The sequence below is a fragment of the Argentina anserina genome, chromosome 2 (assembly GCF_933775445.1).
Source record: "Argentina anserina chromosome 2, drPotAnse1.1, whole genome shotgun sequence".
NCBI classification, from domain to species: domain Eukaryota; kingdom Viridiplantae; phylum Streptophyta; class Magnoliopsida; order Rosales; family Rosaceae; genus Argentina; species Argentina anserina.
The window spans coordinates 1366353-1389609 of record NC_065873.1 but is presented as its reverse complement, the minus strand read 5'-3'; the positions used below and the strand labels follow the sequence as shown (position 1 = coordinate 1389609).

The window sequence follows — 23257 nt, the reverse complement described above, 5'->3', positions numbered from 1 at the left end:
CTTTATTTTCAAGGTTGATTTTGAAAATTACATACTGGTGCGGCAGCTAAGATATGTATCTAATGTGATGTCAATAATGCAGTCGCCATCATTTGTCTTATTGCAATGGAAATTGGGTTTTCTCTATCCTCAGGAAGACAAATAAAATCAAAAGCAGTAGTTGTTAGGATGACATGCTAGTGATGCTACACCCCTCTGCATGTTTAAGTTGTTGGTCCTTTATGCAAGGACAAGTACTTTGATGCAAGTGTAGTGTAAACCATGTATCCTATGGTAGTGTAACCTAAATTTATTTTCATTTGGCATGGATAGTTAATTTGTTTTACTAAAATCAATGATTGCATTTGTAAATATTGATGCATATGATGAACGTGTATACCCTCTATTAAGTTTTAGAACTAGAAATGGAAGAAAGTGACTATGGCAGATTGGCAGCAAGTCATCAATTTTTTTTTTAAATTCACTCATTTTATTTCACAAAAGCAGCAGAGAAAATCACAATAGATATATGGAGGTTAAAGCCATCATCAACATTACTAAATTTGAAATTCCACAAAACCTAATTAACTTACCAAATATAAAAAAAACCAAGTCAAGAATGCACATTGATCACAGATGTATGGAAGATTTTTGATCTTTTGTTCTACCAGTATCATTGATAGCATATAAGCATATGCATGTGGAGGCCGGAGAACACTAAATCACCATTTTTTTCTAAACGAAAAGAAGAAAGAATGTTGAGAGACCAACTTATAGGTATCCATTTGAATGCATTAATGTCAACATTATGAATAAATATACAAATCTCTACAGTTTTGCACTATATACTTGGAAATTACACGAAATGGTGCATTGTTCAGTTTCTCCACCCACAACGCATTCATTTAAAGGGACAAATAGCTGAGATTTCTCAAAATTTAAATAATATTTAGCTCCAAAACCATGTAACTTATGAAAACCCATTCGAGAGGAAAAGTAGAAAGATGAAAACACATCAGCGACAAGGAGAAAACCGGAAGAGAATGATAGTGAGAAGAAAAAGCTCACTTTTGATTCAAACAACCATTTGTAGCCTGTATAACAGTAGGAATACCCTTGTTCACTACATTACCATTAAACACACTTTAATTCTTTCTGGATGATCTTGTCCTGCAATACTACTAGATGCTACATCATCACAGAGGAGTTGAAGACCTCGCTTGTTATTATCGCTCTGCTTCGAATATGTCTGCTGAAGCTCCTCCGAATCTTTCTCATATACTATGCGGAAACCACACTTCTTCACACGCACAGTTTCCAAGGCGGGTCTGCGCGTAATGAAGATGGGTTTAAATGAGAATTTAAGCTGATAGTGGATATCCTGAAAATCTCCACGGAAAAAATCATGGCTCAAGTAAAAGAACCAAATGTGATCCCCCACAGGTTGACCATACTCTCCCCCAAATGATGGATCCCCATAGCGTTCCCCCACATTCCAGGGTTTTCCATTGGCTGTCATTGACCATTTAAGGCACCACTCAACCAAAGGCGGGAGTGGATTGAGGGAGTCAAAAACGACACACAAGGCGAATCCCATGCACGTGTCAGTAAACCAACCTGGATGCAGCTCTATAGTTATAGAAGACCCCTCTCCTCGGTGATTGTACCACTCTGGTATTTCATTTCCAGGACCAATAAACAACGTTGTGGATTTGTGATAAGTTGCTTTACTCGCCAAGTGGCGTGTTAGCACTCGTGAGACGCTTTCATTCTCCCCCTTTTTGAAACTGTTAGTATATAATCCTCTTGGCAACAAATTGCTTCGTCCAATTTGATTGGCCACTGTATCCAATGACGTGCAGTTGGTAGCGTGTACCCATGCATGAGATGAAAGCTCTGGCACTCTCTGAAGCTTACTGCACCCATCCAAGTAGAGCAATTCAAGTCGAGAGAGTTGGTCGATGCTCTCAGGTAGTCTAACGAATTGATTATTCCTCAAATTTAACCCTTTCAATGAGGCTAAGCATCCAAAATCAACAGGTACTGCTTCGTCAGAAAGATTGCAGTCACTTAGATTCAAGTAAGTCAATGAATGCAACCCGGACAAACAGGGCAACGATAATCCTTGTTTTCGCAATAACTGAAGAGGGTTGAGCATCATATTCCATGGTTTGAGTGACCGTGGTTTACATCCAGCAAGAGACAATTCTTGGAGGTTCTTCAGAAAACCAATAGAGGAGGGCACTCCTATTATGCCACTTCCACTCACATCAAGCTTCTCCAGGCAGCGGATTTGACCCAACTCATCCGGTAATTTGTCTAGCTTTGAACAACCAGAAAGATTAAGAACTTTGAGAGATTTTAAGCCCCTTACATTACTTGGAAGACGCACAAGATTCTGGCAACCTTTCAAAGTCAGCACAGTAAGTCTTTCAAGCACTTCAATTCCTGTGTCAATGTCATTCAATCTTATGCAACCTTCAAGATATAGAAACTCCAGATATGGCATAACTTTAAAGTTTGGGGTGCTGACAAGATGCGGAGAGTGACTCAAATTAATGGATTTTAATTTGTGTAAAGGCTGCATGTCAAGTAAAAATCATAGAGGAGAATTAGCTTTCACAATACTGTATTTCAAACAATATCTACAACTGAAAGAAGAATGATATGGTAATTATAATATACCTCCGTTCCTGGCAAAGATTTTAACGGATACCTTGTCCAATCAAGAATGCATAAACCATTGGGAAGATATTCAAGCCCTTTCGGTAGGTTCACATTCTTAATCTTCAGGTATCTCAGTTCGTGCATCATTGAAAACGATATCGGCGTCGCGTCCACCTGTGCTTCCCACTCAGTTGAGTCCAGAAGTATGCCTTCTATTGCTTCAGTTCCCTGTCAACCCAATATTATTAGACCATAAAAAGTAAATAGGTAATTGTCTGATCGACTTGTCATATAATGTATTAGCAAATAATAGTTAATATTCTTGTACCAAATCACTTACAATATTGTGTGTCAAGACATGTTTGACATCTTTATAAAGCCACAATCTACTACGCTTGCCTGGATTGTTAGGAGATTGCATATGGACAATTTCCTGTCCCATTTCTCTGACCAAATCGTGCATCCGCAGTGTTCCATGTGAAAGAGTCAGCAGAGATCTATCCATGAGGACTTTTATTCCAATAGTAGCAGCAAAATCGAAACATGTTAGTATTTCTGTTATTTGATCTTTATCTTGCTCATTAAAGAAACATGCAATGTCTAGGAAAATTTTCTTCTCTTCGGGATCTAGATCATTGTAACTTATTTTGAGTATATCAAAAATTTTCAAGTTACAAACTCTTCCCAGTTTTCCCAGCAAGCTTTTCCATTCACTTAGATCTCTGCTGTATAAAGAAGAACCCAATACTTCAAGAGCTAAAGGAAGACCTTGTGCATAACTTACAACTGATTCTGACAAACCAAGAAATTCTTCTTGAGGGTAATCTTTCTTGAATGCTTTCTTGCTAAAAAGCTTTAGAGAATCAACCTCATTTAATTCTTCAACCTTCAATCTTCTCTCGACTTCATGTTGAATCAACAGATGCTCATTTCTAGTTGTGATAAGTACTCTACTACCCGAACCAAACCAGTTTGCATTTCCTGCCAAATATTGTAAATGTTCTGACTGGTTCACATCATCAAGAATGAGAAGAACTCTTTTGCGCCCTAACCGCCTTTTTAATGCTGTGGCTCCTTCATGAGAATTCAATATATTATAAGCCTTTTCTCTCTCCATCATCCCAGAGAGAAATTGTTTTTGCAGATTAAGTAGACCATCTTTTTCAACAGAAGCTCTAACATTGGTCAGAAGGTAACTACAATCAAATTCATGAGAGATCCTTTCATACACCTCTGTCACCATCGTTGTCTTACCAATCCCCCCCCATTCCCCATATCCCTATGAAGCGGACGTCATCCACCCCTAAACCCAAATGCAAAAAGACTGGCTGCAATCTCGACTCCATTCCAACTAGATTTTCTGCAATACTGAATGCTGCAGGTTGCACTTTTTTCAATATGTCTTCAACAATATCTCTAATGAGCTCTCTTTCATACCTATAACACAGATTAGACCAAACTTTATCAGGTATTGGCGTTAATATTTAGTTTATGAAAATGTATCTGCAAATATCGGACTTGATTCTTTTGTATTCTTGTAATGAAATTTAATAAGCCTCATATGACCAATCGGTGATTATCTGCCTATTATATTTCTTAATAGCATTATGATCGACGATTGAATAAGTTAACTATTGTAAGTTAGTGAAATGGAAGAGACAGAAGGAAACAAGTATATGCATACCGCCATTCTTTGGAAGCCCACCCTGAGAAATTTGCCACTTCATGTAATGCAGATCTCCACCTTTGCACCTTCTCGTTGTCATCCCAAAACCTTTTTTCATGATTAGAGAAGGCATCTCCAAAACTCCCTGTTTGCTTTCGTACTTCAGAGGGATCAACATCATAGAAAATTGGCAGCACCCTACCACTTGACGATGCATCAACAGGATTGGCTTTCATGCATTCAAGAATATGTACAAGTTCATTCAAGCACCAAGTTGACGATGCAAAATTTGGAGAGAGGACAATGACAGAAAATCTTGATTTCTCAATTGCAGCAGAAAGAGCTGGAGCAATAGCTTCACCTTTTTGAAGTTCGGGATCATCTCTGAACGTTTTGATTCCTTGATCGTCAAATGCAGTGTATAAGTAGTCCGTAAAACCCTTGCGGGTATCCTCGCCTCGAAAGCTAATAAAAACATCATATTCCCACTGAGTTAAAGCGGGGAAAGATGTTGTCATGTTGAGGTTCTTTGTATACTCATTTCCTACTTGTAGCAGATTACCTGTGGAAGGACTATATATATGAGTAAGATTAGAGAAGCTTTCAACACAATTTCAAGGCCTGGAGTTAACAATCCATGCAATCATGCTCTTTTTGTTTCAAAATGGATCATATATGATCAAATATTTACTCTAAAAATAAGTGTATAAATGCATAATTAATTAGTAAAGCAATAAACATAAGGTGGTTTGTTTTAGACTTTTAGTGGTTGGTTGTTCCTCTACTCCATCTTGCTCGGGTTCTTAAAAGCTAGAAACATAAAACACGAGCAACATGCCGCAAATGAATCTAGGTACTAATTTAGATCACATATACATATATTATCCTATTTGACCAGAACTATAATATATGAGTGCCCAAGTTAATGTATGTGCCAAAAGTTCATAATATATTTCGAACACCATGATCAATTAGGAACTGGTGCCAGTTTTACACTAATTCAGTAACGGAGCTGCAGAGCATAAAGATAGCATATATACTAACATATATATATATATATAATTAAGCAAATGAAAAAAAAAAAACACAAATGTGGGAGAGATATCTGTTGGAATATAACCTGGGTTTGCTGGGAATTCGAAGTTGGGATCAGATCGACTTAGAAGCGAAGTGGTGAGAGACTTGACTCTCCATCTTGAGAGAAGTTTAACAGATCTAAGCCGAGCGTGAAGACTTGAGGACACCAATAATGGGCAACTCCAGTCATCTCCACCATATAATGCCATGCAACAATAATGCCAGCTGGGTCCCACGCGTTTGTAGGGGTGAAAATGCTGAAGAATTTCTGGTGTTAAAAAGTGGTGCCGGGTTCAATGGAAAGTTCTTTCCCTCCACCGTACCCTGTAAATTTGACCACAACTTGCGAGTCGCTTGACTAACGGAGGTTTTATCCGCAGTAAGTTTTAGTATTTCCAACCCAACTGAAGATCTGAAATTGAGAGTTTGATTTACTTTGATACTCAGAAGAAACATGCAATTTTCCCATCAGAATCTAGATCATTGTGTAACTTATTTTAAGTACATCAAATATGTCCGAGTTACAAACTCTTCCCAGTTTTCCCAGCAAGATGTTCTTCCATTCACTAAGATCATAAAATAACTGGTGCCTATGGGATAGAAATATCTGGGTCAATACTCCCAGCAATAGAATAATCTAATCTGGGTCCCACGAGTTTAAATTTGAGGCTGAAGAAGCTAGCAGTGGTGGATTCGTGGAAATCTCTGATGACGCGGCAGCACCACACCACACCACATCTTGGGAGTCGCTTGATAGTTTGATACCCAAAAGGCCGTAAGTTGAATTGAGCCACCGGTTCTGCTTTCTCCTCCGGTGAGACTCTCTATTCTTATTTAGTAGATTTCCACGAGTGTCCCATAGATTGATCACTGCCCTCTAAAGACTCTTGATCCCTAACAACATCGGGAAATTCTGCTCTACTCTACGCGGTGGTATAGTATGCAGCAGCTTCATCCACCATCCACACCCCACACACAGCCCACGTGCATCTACGTATAACATGCAGCTGATGCAGCTGATGCACAGCAGTTGAACCCAACAACAACTACTCGAATTTGACCCAATTCTGCTTAGCGCGTGGGTCCCACGCTCTGCTAGCCGATGGACTGATGAATGCTCTCACAAGTCACAAGGTGTATGGAAAATTGTTTAGTTGATTATGTCAATTACTTGGTGGTGAAATAGATTTGATTTTTTAGGGGCGGAATGAGTGTTTGGGGCGAAGGTTCTTGAATAGTGTCTCTACGGTTTCGAACTTTCGATGATTCAATAGTTGTAACTTGTAACCAGGCAGCAATTTTTGCTCTCGGGGGAACATTCTATTTCCAAACCTTTTTCAGGAAAGAGGCCTTAGAAATGACCGGACTTTCATACTCCATGTTTGTTGCAGATTAGTAGTTGGACCTCAAATTGTTGTTATAAGCGCATTTTTAGATCTTAGTTATTCGCGATATTTTTTTGCTTGTTAAAACAGAAACACACTAAAGTCATAGTGGTTCAGCCGAAGCCTACCTCCACTGTGATCTCTCTTGAGAGATTTACTAGTACTGAAGAGTTTAGTACAAGTACTTGTTGTAGACCTTAACCCCTCCCTATCTAGTTCCTATCTCTCTATCACCCTTTGCTCTCTTTAGGATTTCTGTCTCATAGACTAAAATCCCCCTGCAGCCCTATTTATATCAATAGGGGCTGCTGATAAAATATGAACTAGATTACTAAACCTAATAGAATATTGGAAGATATACTCTCCTAAAACATATAGAAAACTTGTGCTAACTTCTTTCTTTTCTAAATCTGGATTTGATTACTGAATCCTAACTCTCCAGAATCTCATTCAATTTGGGAACATTCCACTGGCCATTCACTATAAAATCATCAACAGTAGCATTTACATCTACTACATTGCTATACTTTGTACAAGTTTGATTAAATGGAAAATGTAGCTGGATTCCATTGCAGAACAACAACTTCTAAACTTATCATTCTCCCCCATCTTGATATCTAATTCTGCAGGGGAAACCCAAGACTGCTGATACTGATACAAATTGGTATTCATATATATTTTAAATCTGGGTACTAACTTCTGTTTTGCATGGATCTGATGTTTCCCTTGTTTACGGGAGCCAAAAAAGCATTGTACAGCTCAGGGGGAATCTGAATTACAAAGTAGTCTTCATAATTAGTCCAGTTCTGATGTATATCATGTGTAAACAAATAACGTCAAGCAAACTATAGATGCATACCTGAGGAGCCACCACAGTCTTCAAATAGTTGGCCATTTCACCATTAGCTACTGAAGGCACTTTTGTTCCAGGTATATCGACCAAGCAACGAACCTCAGTGGAACTAATAGGATAAAACAGGATGGGCGAAGGGTCTCCCAAAATCACATGTCCGTGATTTGCATGTGGAAGGTCACAGTTCTCTAAAATTAAACCAACAAAACAAGGGGGATTTTCAACCCACAGCAATAACAAAATATATTGTTGGTCTAATGAATGAACAATAATAACATTTCTGAATGGGGCTGATACATAACAAATGCATTTGGGAGACCAACGTATAGAGTATGCATTTGAATGATAGTGTTAGAATGATCAGATGCATATACTTCTAAAATGAGACATCCTCACTACTAAGGATTGTCTAACCCCATGAATTATTTACGTGTAATGAAGAGTGCAATTAAAGTAGTACGTATTTGATCACTTAATTATCATCAAAATCACTCAGCTGCACAAATCTTTTGTTAATTTATCATAATAGATTGGAGTTACTACATTAACATTTTGAATAGACAAATCTTAACATTTTGTGATGGTGAAGTAGTCACTCTATAATTTATATTATAAACATTACACAAAATGGTGCCTGTATCACTTTCCTTACCCAACACATTAATTCAAAGGGGAAAACAACTGAGATTTCTCTAGTATTTAAAAATTCAAGCTAAAGAACCCTAGAAGTTTTGAAAACCAATTTGAGGAGAAATGGAAATAGATGAAACTAGTTGAAAAGGGAGTGGAGTTTAATGTAAATCTATGAAAAAGAAAAGTGGGAAGACAATGAAAGACAAGCGAGAAGAACAAGCAACAACCACTTTTAGCCTGAATAACCCAGTAGGAGTAAACCCCAACTCAGGAAATTAAAAAAAACACAGTAGGAATACAAGGGTGTTTTCATGCAGTACAGTACCACTGTCCTACACTTTTATTCAACTACAACATTAATGATAAATTCCAAGACACATGAAAGAGTTTTTATAGAAGAGACATACTTTTACCGAATAAAAAGAAAGAGACACATACATTTATGTTTGGTAAACAACATGCATCTTCACTCACTCAGCTTACTTGGTGTTGGAAGAAGACAAGAACATCAACCATGTAAACATGTTTGTGGTCATGAATTTTGAGGGCTTCCACTGGTACCTGCAATGTGATCTTAGCGCAGTTTAATGACCGCAAAGTGATCCGGGCACAATTTAATGAGCCTCTCTTGCAGTACTACTAGATGGTACATCATCACAGAGGAGTTGAAGACCTCGCTTGGTATTATTGTTCTGCTTCAACAACGTTTGCCGAAGCTCTTCCACATCTTCCTCATATAACACACGGACACCACACTTCTTCACTCGCACAGTTTCCAAGGTGGGTGCTTTCGGCAAGAAGAAGGGTTTAAGTGAGAATTTAAGATGATAGTGGATATCCTGAAAATCTCCACGGAAAAAATCACGGCTCGTGTTCAAGAACCAAATGTGATCCCCAACAGGTTGACCCCACTTTCCCCCAAATATTGGAGACGTGCCACCTGCCTCCACACTTGAGCATTTACCATTGGCTGTCATTGACCAACTAATGGCCCACCAATCCAAAGGCGGGAGTGGTTTGAGGCAGTTAAAAACGACACACATAGCGAATCCCATGAACGAGTTAGTAAACCAACCTGGATGCAGCTCTAGAGTTATGGAGCACCCCTCTTCTTGGTGATTGTACCACTCTGGTATTTCATTTGCAGGACCAACAAACAATGTAGTGGATTCTTGATAAGATGATTTACTCGCTAAGTGGCGTGTTAGCAATGGTAGTGCTACACTCTTGCAGCTTTCATTCTCCCCCTTTTTGAGACTGTTCATATAGCTTCCTCTTGGCACCAAATTGCTCCGTCCTATTTGATTGGCCATTGTATCCAATGAGGTGCAATTGGTAGCCTTTACCCATGCATCAGATGAAAGCTCTGGTACTATCTGAAGCTTACTGCACCCATCCAAATAGAGATATTCAAGCCGAGAGAGTTGACCGATGCTCTCATGCAGTGTAAGGAATTGATTATTGCTCAAATTTAACTCTATTAATGAGGCTAAGCATCCAAAATCACTAGGCATTGCTTTGTCAGAAAGATTGCAGTCACTTAGATTCAAGTAAGTCAATGAATGCAAACCGGACAAACAAGGCAACGATAATCCTACCGGAATGTGGCTTTGTTTTTGCAATAACTGAACAGGGTTGAGCATCATATTCCAAGATTTAAGTGAATGTCGTTTACATCCAGCAAATGACAGTTCTTTGAGGTTCTCCAGAAGACCAATAGAGGAGGGCACTTCTCTTATGCCACTTCCACTCACATCAAGCTTCTCCAAACTAACAATATGACCCAACTCATCCGGCAATTTGTCAAGCTTTGAGCAATCAGAAAGATAGAGATACTTCAATGATTTTAAGCCACCTATACTGCTTGGCAGACACAAAAGGTGTTTGCAATCTCTCAAGGACATAGAAACAAGTTCTTCGAGCAAGCCAATAGAGAAAGGTAGTTCTTGTATAGAAGTTTCACTCGCATCAACCTCTACCAAACACTCCATATGGCCCAAATCCTCTGGGAGTTTGTCAAGTTTTGAGCAACCTGAAATATTAACAACCTTGACAGATTTTAAGCCATGTACACTGATTGGAAGAGACACGAGATCTTTGCAATCTTCCAGTTTCAGCAGGTCAAGTCTTTCAAGCATCCCAACCGAGGAAGGTACTTCTCTTATGCCGCTGCCATTCACACGAAGCTCCTTCAAGCTTTCTAGGTGATCCATGTCATTTGGTAGTTTTTTAAGCTTTGAGCAACCCGAAAGATCAAGAACTTCAAGAGATTTTAACCCACGTACACTACTTGCAAAATGCACAAGATTCTTGCAATCTTTCAAGTTTAGCACTGTAAGTCTCTCGAGCACTTCAATTCCCTGGTCAACCTCATACAATCTTATACAACCTTCAAGACACAGAATCTCAAGATATGGCATGACCTTCAAGTTTGGGGTGTTGACAAGATTCAGATTAATGCTTTTCAACTTGCAAAAAGGCTGCATATCAAGTAAAAATTATAGAAGAAATCAGCATTCATGATATATTCAACAATTATAATAAGCAATAAAAGAATGGTATGGTAATGATAATATACCTCAGCTCCTATTTGAACATGTTTTAGGCAACTGTGACACAAAGTAAGTTCAAACAGCTGCCGAGGGCTGAAATGTCCTGGCAGAGATTGTAACGGATACCTTGTCCAATCAAGAATCCGTAAACTATTGGGAAGATAATCAAGCCCCTTAGGTAGGTTCACATTTTTAATCTTTAGGTATCTCAATTTACACATCATTGAAAATGATTTTGGAGTCACGTCCACCTCCCCTTCTGACTCAGTTGAGTGCACAAATATACCTTCTATTGCCTCAGTTCCCTATCAACACAAATTTTATCATAACACAAAAAGTGGAGTTAGTAGACTATCTTGAAATACAATGTATTAGCAAATAACAGGTAAAATTACTAAATCTCTTACAGCATTTCGGGTCAAGACATATTTGACGTCTTCATGATGCCACACCCTACTACGCCTGCCCAGCTTGTTCGGAGATTCTAGGTGGACAATTCCATGACCCATTTCTTGGAGCAAATTGTGCATCCACAGTCTTCCATCTGAAAGAGTCACTAGACATCTCTCCATGAGGACTTTTATCCCTATAACAGCACCAACATCGCAACTGGTTAGTATATCTGTCACCCGACCTTTGTCCTGCCCATTGAAAAAGCATGCAATGTCTAGGAATATTTTCTTCCCATCAGAATCTAGATCATTGTAACTTATTTTAAGTACTTCAAATATGTCCGAGTTACAAACTCTTCCCAACTGGCTCAGTGCACTGTTCCATTCACTAAGATCTCTTCCATACAAAAAAGAACCGAGTACTTCAAGGGCTAAAGGAAGACCTTTTGCATAACTTACAACGGATTCTGACAAACCAAGAAAATCTTCTTCAGGGTAATATTTCTTAAATGCTTTCATGCTGAAAAGCTGAAGAGAATCATCTTCATTTAATTCTTCAGCCTTGAATCTTCTCTGGACTCCATGTTGAACTAACAAATGCTCATTTCTAGTTGTGATAAGAACTCTACTCCCCGCACCAAACCAGTCTTGATTTCCTGCTAAATATTTTAAGTGGCTCGAATGGTTCACATCATCAAGAACAAGAAGAACTTTTTTGTGGCCTAACAACCTTCTCATAATGGTGGCTCCTTGATGAAGGTCCAATATGTGATCAACCTGTGTTGTCCGGATCATCCCAGAGATCAGTTGCTTTTGCAGATTAAGTAAACCACCTCTTTCAACAGAGTTCCTGACATCTGTAAGAAGAAAACTAATTTCAAATTGACAAAAGATTCTCTCATACACCGCTCTTGCCATAGTTGTCTTACCAATCCCGCCCATTCCCCATATTCCAATGAAACGGACGTCTTCCACCCCTACGCCTAAAAGCAAAAGAAATGGCTGCAGTCTTGAGTCCATTCCAACTAAATTTTCTGCATAACTGAATGATGTAGGTTGCAATTTGTTCCATACATCTTCAACAATATCTATAATGAGCTTGGTTTCATACCTATAAAAAAGTACTAAAATAAATTTAACAGGATATGGATGCCTCATAAGCCCTAGTGCCCTACTGATTATCAGCCTATTTAATTTGTGAATGGCATTAATGAAGAGGCAAAATATTTGTAAATTGAAGCAATGAAAAGAGACAGAGAAACAAGTATATGCATACCGATCTTTTGTATTCCACCCAGAGAAACTAGCCACTTCAGTTAATGCATTTCTCCACCTTTGCACTTTCTCATTATCATCCGTAAACCTTTCTTCATAATTAGCAAAGGCTTCTCCAAAACTCCCTGTTTGCATCCTTACATCTGAGGGATCAACATCATAAAAAATTGGTAGAATAGTTTCTCTTGCTTTCATGCATTCAAGAATTCTTACAAGTTCATCCAAGCACCACGTCGACGATGCATAATTTTGTGAGAGAACAATTAGAGAAAATCTGGATTCTTCTATTGCAGCAGAAATGGCTGGAGCAATAGCTTCCCCTTTCTGAAGTTCGGGTTCATCCCTGAAAGTTCTGATTCCTTGATGTTCCAATGCAGTGTATAAGTGGTCTGTAAAACCCATGCGAGTATCCTCACCTCTAAAGCTCAGAAAAGCATCATATTTCCACTGAAGAGTTAAAGGGCGGAAAGAGGTAGAGATTGTTTCTATGGTCATTTCCAATGAAAACTACTTTTTCTACTTGTACAAAAGTGTGTCCAAGTTAACCGTGAAGCTTCCAAACACTTGCAAGTTGTTCAACACTTGAGATAAACTATAAAGGAAAACATGCATTTGGTATCCTGGTTTCCCTTCCCTACAGCATAATACATAGAAAAGATTAATAACTTCCTACTCAATCGACGGAAAACCAATACTCATTCTAACAAGAATTGTGCAATGGACTATGAAGCAACAAAAAAAAATTTGACCGCCTTGGTTTCTGTCATTCTGTGGTCGAATTTTATTCCTTTTGCTTTAATTTATGTTGTTCTTGTATCTAAATACACAGAGCCACAAAACACTCGCTCCTCGTAAACGAGAAAGAAATAAAATTGAGGAAAGACAGGTGCAAGATCCATTGAAAGACAGTTGCACAAAGTTTTCTTTCTCTTCATTTTCATTCAGTTGAACAAAGCATGATACATATAGGTACACGTGCATAATGACTGCCCAGCTTATGCGGGTAAGTCCATACATCCTATTTGACCACAAGTTATGATTAAAACTAATGACTGCCCAGCTTATGCGGGTGAATATCGATCAATCCATGATCAATCAAGAAGAGATACAGAGAAGAGAAACAAAGCTAAGAAAGTTAAATTTGCAGAAACAAAGCTAAGAAAGTTAAATTTGCAGAAACAAACACAAAAATGAGACAAATCAGTTGGAGCTTAACCTGGGTTTCGTGGGGATTTGAAGTTGGGATCAGACCGACTTCGAACAAAGCAGCTTAAGGATGAACAGAAGCTAAGTGATGAGAGACTTCTTCGAGTCTTGAGAAACTCCACCGTTGAGGGGTAAGAGCCTGGTCAAAGTCAACTCCTTATAACATATGCATTACCTGTTATACCCTTATTGAGGCGATTTAGAAGACGGGTGAGACAGAGATTGGGAGGTTATATATGTCAGAGAGAGGTGCAGACCCATTCCCGATGTTTCATTTGTTTCCTCGATCATTTTCTTTTCGTGTTCTTGGCTGTGTTGGTTTTTTTGGTTGCTTTGTGTGATGTTATTATGGGTTCGTTTGATGGTTGGAATATTAAGAATGTTAAGATTTTGTGATGTTATTATGTGTTTGTTTGATTTTGCGCGATTAATTCTGTAATTGGAATTTCAAGTTTTTATTAATTGATTTTTTTATTCGCGATTGATGAAAGGTTAAGGTTTAGTATGTTGTGTAATTAATTAGGTCTTATTGTTGGGTCTGGGGCAAATGGAAAATATGGTGCTTTGATTTGAGTTGGAAAACAGTGAAGCAAATGTATGGATTGTAGTTTTGTTTTTCTGTTAAGGTCTGGTGTGTTTTTGTTATTTGGTGTCTACTGGGTGTTGATTAGTTGAAATTGAGTTTGTTAAGAACTAATAAGTCTGTGGCAGTAGAATTATCTGTATGAGACCAATTGTGTCAAGCTGGGGCAAGCCAGTTTAGTTTTTAGTAGTATTGAATCTATTGATTAAGGTTGCAGTCTTTGAAAGAAGTAGTAGTGTGGGTAAAAGGGCAGCTATGGTTCAAGTTGAGTTGCTTAACAAGCCTATTTCAGTTGCTATTAATGGCTACGAATGTTGTGAAGCTCTGTTATGGGTTGGTTTTTAGGTGTGTTTTTTTTTTTTGAGTTATTGATGCAACTTTGATATCAATGTTTGTTGCAATTTTCTATGGGTAGGCATAAAAAACGGAAATCCCGATCTCGTCCCGATCCCGTCTCGAAATTCATAGGGACGGGACGGGACGGAAGTCTAAAAATATATGTCCCGTCCCGATTCCGTCCCGTTTCATAATAGTGGGACGGGACGTGGGACGAATAATTTTTATCCTACTTCGTTCCGTACCGTCACACCTTTAATAAAAACTTAAAATTTTTATATATTTGTATTAAAATGAAACTAATTTATGTTCTTAATAACTCCAAAATTATATCAACTCAAATAGTAATGGTAAATTATAATATTTTGAACATAATACGTATTTTTTTTGTTAAAATTTCATTATTGAATGTTACTTTGTTAATGAAAAAGTAAAAATATAGGTTTTTATTTAATTTCATAGGAATATGAGATTTGTCTCGTCCCGTCCCGTCCCAACCAGGATTAATCCCGAGTGGGATGTATTCTTAAAAACCCTCGTCCCGTCCCGATTCAAAAGAGTGGGATGAGCCCCGTCCCGTCTCATCCAGTGCCGTGTCCACCCCTACAATTTTCAGTTATTTTAACTGGCATTTGTGTTTCATTATTCAAGGATATAGTTTCATATAAATATCTGCTATCTGATCCAGCCCTATGTTCAATGTTGTAGTAGAGGCTTGGCCATTGAGTTTTAGTTGGGTGAACATAGAGTTGGATCTTATTGTAATCAGAAGATGTATTGATGCTGAGGATTGTTTGTGTTGGCCGTCAGGAGATTATGCTTCTTCACTTCTTGGTTTATAACTGTTCGATATGTGATAGTGAGGGAGTTATGGCTAGTGTTAGTTGAAATGGATTTAGTAAATGCCCGGTAGAAAAATATCAAGCAAATATAGTGACTCTATCTTGCTTAGAATATCAATTTGTTTGGAGAAGGCGTTGCTCAGGGTGTTGGTTTTATGTAGTTTATGACATGTGTGTCTGTTGATAATTGAATGAAAAGTTAGTTGACCAAAGTGACATTTCACACTTATGGACAAAGAGTTTGTTATAATTTTATTAGATTTTGAGGATGTCATCATTAAAATCAATCTTAGTCTTTGAGAAATTTTGACAGTTTACGAGAAGACTTGACACAAGGTTTATATTGCAGGTATTGCATCGTGTACATCTTCATTTAAGATGTTTCCAACTCGATGGTTCAATCCAAGTTTAACAATAATTCCCAAATATAAACTCATACATATTTAATCATAAGTTTGCAAGGGTGCAGTATAGCCATCATGGTTTTCATATCATCTGATTTTTCAGTGTTATAAATGGTGGTTCATGTATTTTTATGTAAGGGTGAGTACATATGCAAATTAGTTTTGGTTGTATATTAATTTATATGTTGATTAATGTATTAAAAAATTCTAAGTAATTATATTCCTTTGATATTCATTCACTGCAAAGCGTGTGTATTTCTTCAGCATGTGATGCATTTCACTTTGATCACACAGAAAGAAAGATATTAGAGTATAATTTACACCTAAAAATTAAATCTTTTAATACTAGACTTTATGACCGATGGACTTGATTTCTTTTTCAATCAAGTTTGTAAAATTTTATTCAATATGAATATTTCTTTTGAGATAACAACAATTAGATGCTGTGACTAAGCACTATATATTACATAAAAGATCATGTAATTTGAGCATTTTCATGCTTGTAGATGTTGTAGTACCTTTTTTGTTTTTTCCTCTTTAGCTATTTGAAGGAATTGAAGCTTGACGTACTTAGAATGGAGAGCAGTTAGCTAGGCAGGGGCTCTTTCTAATGAGAACCATCTTGTTAAGGACTAGTTGAGGAACATTTTGATTCACCAAGTTTTCAATCTCATATTTAGATCTGTGCCTTTTATTTTGTAGATATATATAAGTATATTATCACTGCAAAATTTCATTAAAATTGACAATTATTAAGACATTCATAAATATGATTTACTTTCGTTCATTAATTTAACATACTTTGATACATTAACAATTACTAAATTGGCTAAAATTTTGTATATCTAATATACTAATATATACCTAATATCTAAACGGTTGAGATGAAAAAATGTGATCGAAAAATAGGTCTAACTAAAAATTAATTAGAAAGTCCTCAATTAGTTCTCAACAAAATGATCATTATTAGAAAATCTCTCTTGCTAGGAATATATGTAGACAAACACTAATCAAGCATCTAATTGAATAGTTAATTGCCAATTACACATTTAAGAGTGGGTTGATTTAGGAATGCGATTTATAAGATGAACTAGTGATAAATACTTTGTCGAGATGTCAGTTCGTCAGCATGAGGAGTGTTACTATGCTTCGGTTGATTGTTTGAAATGTTAGACAGTGCGTTTGTTGGTTTGTGACTAACATAACCTTAATAGAAGATCATGAATGAAACATTTGTGTCTTTAGCTGTTGCCTAATTGGTTACTGAAGCAGTGTACATTTCACAGGTAACGTGATTAAGATTTTTGTATAAATGTTTTATTTTATTTTATTTTTTGCTTTTTTCAGTGTTTGTGTTTTTCATTCCTTTCTTTGCCTTCCAAACATTGTTGGATGTTAAGTTGAGCTTCATTTTTTTATTTGTTAATAGTTGATGGAGTTAAGAAATGTGGTCCTTGGTTTCAGACCTGAAAATATTACGGACATCAGTTTGGGCATCTGTTCACTGTTATCAATTACAAAGCACAAATATGTTGAATACACCGCACTTGCCTCGAAGAGTAATCGTGTTGATTTTGAAAATTACATGTGCAGCAGCTAAGATATGTATCTAATGTGATGTCAATAATTAATGCAGTCGCCATCATTTATCTTATTGCATTGGAAATTGGATTTCCTCTATCCTCTGAAAGACGAATAAAATCAAAAGCTGAAACTCAAAATTTGCAGTAGTTGTTAGGATGTTGGTGATGCTACACCCCTCAGCATGTGTAAATTTTTGGTCCTATACGCAGGGACAAGTACTTTGATGCAAGTGTAGTGTAAGCCATGTATCCTATGGTAGTGTAACCTAAATTTATTTTCTTTTGGCATAGATAGTTAATTTTTTTCATAAAACCAATGATTGCATTTGTAAATGTTGATGCGTATGATGAACGGTCATACCTTCTATTAAGTTATGGAACTAGAAAAGGAAGAAAGTGAGTATGGCAGAATAGCAGCACAGAAAATGACTGGATATATGGAGGTTAAAAGCCATCAACCTCACTCAATTTGAAATACCACACAACCTAATTTACCAAAAATGAAAAAATCAAGTCAAGAATGTACATTGATCACATATGTATGGAAGATTTTTGAGCTTTTGTTCTACCAGTATCATTGATAGCATATAAGAATATGCATGTGGAGGCCAGGGAACACTAAATCACCATTTTTTATAAAAGAAAAGAAGGAAAAAAAGAAGAGTTAGCTTCTGATTCAAACAACCACTTGTAGCCTGAATAACAGTAGGAATAAACACCCTTGTTCACTACATTACCACTGTCCTACAATTTTGTTCAATACTAATACATTAAACACATAGGAAAGAGTTGTTATAGAAGAACACCAACCATGTTTGTGGTCATAAATTGTTAATAAAGTTTTAGGGCTCCCACCGGTTCCCGCGCCGTCAAGGTGGCGTAGTTTTTTTTTTTTTTGAATGAGCCTATCCTGCAATACTACTAAATGCTACATCATCACAGAGGAGTTGAAGACCTCGCTTGGTATTCTTGCTCTGCTTCAAATATGTTTGCCGAAGCTCCTCCGCATCTTCCTCATACACCAATCGGACACCACACTTCTTCACTCGCACAGTTTTCAAGGTGGGTTCAAATGAGAATTTAAGCTGAGAGTGGATATCCTGAAAATCTGCACGGATAATATCATGGCTCAAGTAAAAGAACCAAATGTGATCCCCCACAGGTTCACCCCACCTTTCCCCAAATAATGGACACGAAGGAATATAGTCTGTCCCCACATCCCAGGATTTTCCATTGGCTGTCATTGACCAATTAATCTGCCACAGATCTAAAGGCGAGCGTGGTTTGAGGTGGTCAAAAACGACACACAGGGCGAATCCCAAGAACATGTTAGTAAACCAACCTGGATGCAGCTCTATAGTTATAGAAGACCCCTCTCCTCGACGATTGTACCACTCTGGTATTTCATTTCCAGGACAAACAAACATAATGGATTTGCGAGGAGTTGCTTTACTTGCCAGCTGGCGTGCTAGCAATGGTAGTGCAACTCCCTCACAGCTTTCTTTCTCCCCCTTCCCGCTTGGCAACAAATTGCTTCGTCCTGTTCGATTGGCCATTATATCCAATGACGTGCAGTTGGTAACGTATACCCTTGCCGTTGCATCAAATGGTAGCTCTGGTACTATCTGAAGGTTACTGCACCCATCCAAGAAGAGACTTTCAAGTTGAGAGAGTTGGCTAATGCCCTCAGGTAGTCTGACAAATTGATTATTCCTCAAATCTAACTTCTTCAATGAGGCTAAGCATCTGAAATCGCTGGGCATTGCTTCGTCATAAAGATTGCAGTCACTTAGATCCAATTCAATCAATGAATGCAACCCGGACAAACATGGCAACGATAATCCTGCCGGAATGTGGCTTTGTTTTCGCAATAACTGAAGAGGGTTGAGCATCATATTCCATGGTCTAAGTGACTGTGTTTTACATCCAGCAAGAGACAATTCTTTAAGGTTCTTCAAAAGACTAATACAGGGGAGCACTTCTCTTATTCCACTTCGTCCCATATCAAGCTCCTCCAAACTGGAAATCTGACCCAACTCATCTGGCAGTCTCTCAAGCTTCAAGCAACCAGAAAGTTTAAGATATTTGAGAGACTTTAGGCCACCTACACTGGTTGGAAGACACGAAAGCTGTTTGCAGTCTCTCAAGGACATAGAGACAAGTTCTTCAAGCAAACCAATAGAGAAAGGTAGTTCTCGTATAGAAGTTTTACTCACATCAACCTCTACCAAACACCCCGTATGGCCCAAATCCTCTGGAAGTGTGTCAAGTTTTGAGCAACCCGAAATATCAAGAACCTTGAGAGATTTTAAGCCACGCACACTATTTGCAAAATGCACAAGATTCTTGCAATCTTTCAAGTTTAGCACAGTAAGTCTCTCAAGCACTTCAATTCCTGGGTCAACCTTATACAAACTTATACAACCTTCAAGACACAGAATCTCAAGATATGGCATATCTTTCAGGTTTGGGGTGTTGACTAGATTCAGAGAGTGACTAAAATTAATGCTTTTCAATTTGCAAAAAGGCTGCATATCAAGTAAAAAAACAGAATAAATCAGATTTCATGATATATTCAATAATCATTATAAGCAATAAAAGTATGTCATAGTAATGATAATAAATATACCTCAGTGCCTATTTGAACATGTTTTAGGCAACTATAACATAAGGTAAGTTCAACCAGCTGCCGAGGGTTGAAATCTGTTGGTAGAGACTTTAACGGATACCTTGTCCAATCAAGAATCCCTAGACTATTGGGAAGATATTCAAGCTCCTTAGGTAGGTTCACATTCTGAATCTTTAAGTATCTCAATTTGCGCATCATTAAAAATGGGTTCGAAAGCACATTCACCTCCAATTTTGACTTAGTTGAGTGCACAAATATGCCTTCTACTGCCTCTGTTCCCTATCAACCCATAAAAAATAAAAATAAATGTTATATGTGTATCGCACAGTGATCGACTTGTCATATAATGTATAAGCAAATAACAGTTAAAATTATATTTGTACCAAATTAGTATTCACTTACAGTATTTGTGGTCAAGACATGTGCGACATCTTCAAAAAGCCACAACCTACTGCGTTTGCCCAGCTCAATAGGAGACTCCAGGTGAACAAATTCCTGACCCATTTCTCTAAGCAAGTCGTGCATCCACAGTCTTCCATTTGAAAGAGTCACTAGAGATCTCTGCATGAGGACTTTTATTCCTATAGTAGCAGCAACATCACAACTATTTAGTACTTCGGTTACTCGATCTTTCTCATGTCCATTAAAGAAACATGCAATGTCTAGATATATCTTCCTCCAATGAGAATTTAGATCATTGTAACTGATTTTAAGTACGTCAAATATGTCCGAGCCACAAACGTTTCTCAACTGGCTCAGTGCACTGTTCCATTCACAAAGATCTCTTTCATACAAGAAAGAACCCAGTACTTCAAGAGCTAAAGGAAGACCGTTTGTGTAACTTACAACAGATTGAGACAAATCGAGAAAACCTTCTGCAGGGTAATCTTTCTTGAATGCTTTCTTGCTAAAAAGCTTAAGAGAATCACCCTTATCTAATTCTTCAACCTTCAATCGTCTCTCAATTTTATGCTGAATCAATAAATGCTCATCTCTAGTTGTGATAAGTACTTTACTCCCAGAACCAAACCAGTCTGGGCCTCCAGCCAAATATTCTAAATCTTTCAACTGGTTCACATTATCAAGAATGAGAAGAACTTTTTTGCGAGCTAACCGCCTCTTTATTGCAGCAGCTCCTTCAGAAAGGTTCAATATGTTATCAGCCTTTTCTCTGCTTATCATCCCAGAGAGAAGTTGCTTTTGCAAATTAAGTAGACCATTTTTTTCAACAGAGTCATTTCTAACATCGGTCAGAAGGTAACTATATTCAAATTCACAAGAGATCATCTCATACACCGCTCTTACCATTGTTGTCTTACCAATCCCCCCCATTCCCCATATCCCAATGAAGCGAACGTCATCCATCCCTACACCCAAATGCAAAAAAAGTGGCTGCAATCTTGAGTCCATTCCGACTAGATTTTCTGCGTACTTGAATGTTGGAAGATGCAACTTTTTCAGTAAATCTTCAACAATTGCTCTAATGAGCTCTCTTTCAGACCTAGAACACAGATTAGACCAAACTTATCAGGTATTGAAAATGTATCTGGAATATTGGACCTTTTTTATGTCTTGTAATGACATTTAATAAGCGTCATAGACCCAATTGACAATGATCTGCATATACTAGTTTTTAATAGCAATATGAAGATCGAATGAGTTAACTATTGTAAGTTAGTGAAATGGAAGAGACAGAAAGAAACAAGTATACACATACCGCCAATGTTTGGATGCCCACCCTGAGAAATTTGCCACTTCATGTAATGCAGATCTCCACCTTTGCACCTTCTCGTTGTCATTCCAAAACGTTTTCTCAGGATTAGAGAAGGCTTCTCCAAAACTCCCAGTTTGCTTTCGTACATTAGAGGGATCAACATCATAGAAAATTGGCAGCACCCTACCACTTGATGACGCATCAACAGGATTTGCTTTCATGCATTCAAGAATTTGTACGAGTTCATCCAAGCACCACGTCGACGTTGCATAATTTGGGGAGAGGACAATGACAGCAAATCTTGATTTCTCAATTGCAGCAGAAAGTGCTGGAGCAATAGCTTCACCTTTTTCAAGTTCAGGATCATCCCTGAACGTTTTGATTCCTCGATCGTCTAATGCAGTGTATAAATTGTCTGTAAAACCCTTGCGAGTATCCTCGCCTCGAAAGCTAATAAAAACATCATATTCCCACCGAGGTAAAGCGGGGAAAGATGTTGAGGTACTTCTTTGTATGCTCATTTCCTACTCGTAGCAGGTCACCTGTGGAAGGACTATATACAGTATATGAGTAAAATCAGATAAGCTTTCAACACAATTTCAAGGCCTGGAGTTAACAATCCTTTGCAATCATGCTCTTTTTGTTTCCTAATGGATCATCACCTAGTTTATCTAGAAACATAAAACACTAGCAACATGCTGCAAATGCATACAGTACTATACCAGATCATTGAGATCACATCTGCATATATTATCCTATTTGACCAAAAGCTATGAGTGCTCAAGTTATGCTGTATGTTCCAAAATTTTATAAAATAACTGGTGCCTATGAGCGAAACTGCAGAGCAGATAGCCAAAAACATAGTAACATATATATAATTAAGCAAATTAAAAACAAACACAGCTGTGGGATAGAAATCTGTTGGAGCTTAACCTGAATTTGCTAGGAATCGAAGCTAGGATCAGATCGACCAGATCGACTTACTTAGAAGCCAAGTGGTGATCGAGAGAGAAAATGAGATCTGAGTGTGAAGACTTTTTTTTGTCTGAGCGTGTGAAGACTTGAGGAGTTGAGGAGACCAAATAATCTCATCTGGGTCCCACGGGATTTGCAAAGCGACTTACAAAATGTGTTGGTGGTGGATTCATGGAAAATTCTTCAATTGTTACCACCACCCTGAGAATTTCACCTTTATAAACACCCACCCTAATCAATTATTGATGCCAGCTAGGGATGTGGATTTATAACCTTACTCGAAATTATGTTTGGGATGTTCAGAGAGAGGAACAGATTTCACGCACCATTGGCCAAGGTACATATATTGTCTCAGTTGTCCATTATTTATGATTTTCTTGATATTTTTGTGAAATATCTTATTTTTCGACATATTGATATATTTTTATAATATCGTCACGTGTTAGGTTAATTTTAAATAAAATATAAAAATCACTAGTTAGGAAAATCAAATCTCTGATCTATCT

At 37.7% G+C, this 23257-nt stretch overlaps 3 protein-coding genes across 10 annotated transcripts in view; all 3 read right to left on the bottom strand.

Annotated features, from left to right (window-relative positions):
• LOC126785486 (TMV resistance protein N-like) overlaps positions 1 to 5546 on the bottom strand; it is a 31607-nt gene extending 26061 nt beyond the window's left edge. The window contains 6 exon segments of the mRNA XM_050511199.1: positions 2386 to 2560; positions 2665 to 2874; positions 2987 to 3910; positions 3912 to 4083; positions 4331 to 4874; positions 5433 to 5546. Of these exon segments, the coding sequence (XP_050367156.1) occupies positions 2386 to 2560; positions 2665 to 2874; positions 2987 to 3910; positions 3912 to 4083; positions 4331 to 4830 (1981 nt within the window). The 5' untranslated portion in view covers positions 4831 to 4874; positions 5433 to 5546.
• The window catches only part of LOC126785484 (disease resistance protein RPV1-like), a 41538-nt gene extending 27726 nt beyond the window's left edge, over positions 1 to 13812 (bottom strand). Inside the window, exons 1-7 of one of the 8 annotated variants that reach the window (XM_050511189.1) lie at positions 13696 to 13812; positions 12481 to 13113; positions 11220 to 12315; positions 10839 to 11117; positions 8699 to 10740; positions 7634 to 7815; positions 7174 to 7544 (exon numbers count right to left, since the gene is read on the bottom strand). In XM_050511189.1, the coding sequence (XP_050367146.1) occupies positions 8875 to 10740; positions 10839 to 11117; positions 11220 to 12315; positions 12481 to 12974 (3735 nt within the window). In that variant the 5' untranslated portion in view covers positions 12975 to 13113; positions 13696 to 13812 and the 3' untranslated portion in view covers positions 7174 to 7544; positions 7634 to 7815; positions 8699 to 8874. Of the gene's footprint in view, positions 1 to 7173; positions 7545 to 7633; positions 7816 to 8698; positions 10741 to 10838; positions 11118 to 11219; positions 12316 to 12480; positions 13114 to 13695 lie in introns of those variants that run through there. The other 7 variants (XM_050511191.1, XM_050511192.1, XM_050511196.1 and 4 more) reach the window with 7 other exon arrangements.
• Positions 787 to 22815, bottom strand: LOC126785485 (TMV resistance protein N-like). Its single transcript, XM_050511198.1, has 6 exons — positions 22710 to 22815; positions 21780 to 22329; positions 20465 to 21563; positions 20063 to 20341; positions 18389 to 19961; positions 787 to 1194 (listed from the first exon to the last, which is right to left on the bottom strand). Exons 2-6 carry the CDS (start codon positions 22295 to 22297, stop codon positions 1103 to 1105), a joined length of 3561 nt encoding a protein of 1186 aa, XP_050367155.1. The 5' UTR covers positions 22298 to 22329; positions 22710 to 22815; the 3' UTR covers positions 787 to 1102.
• Between the last annotated feature and the right edge of the window lie 442 nt (positions 22816 to 23257).

What these genes read in the sequence shown, in the direction of transcription:
- LOC126785485 (XM_050511198.1), bottom strand. Translation starts at nt 22,297, where the DNA reads ATGAGCATACAAAGAAGTACCTCAACATCTTTCCCCGCTTTACCTCGG. An exon ending in ATGTTCAAATAGGCACTGAG is followed by an intron (nt 19,962 to 20,062) that starts GTATATTTATTA and finishes CTTGATATGCAG; the next exon opens with CCTTTTTGCAAATTGAAAAG. An exon ending in GAGCAAGAATACCAAGCGAG is followed by an intron (nt 1,195 to 18,388) that starts GTCTTCAACTCC and finishes ATAACAAGCGAG; the next exon opens with GTCTTCAACTCCTCTGTGAT.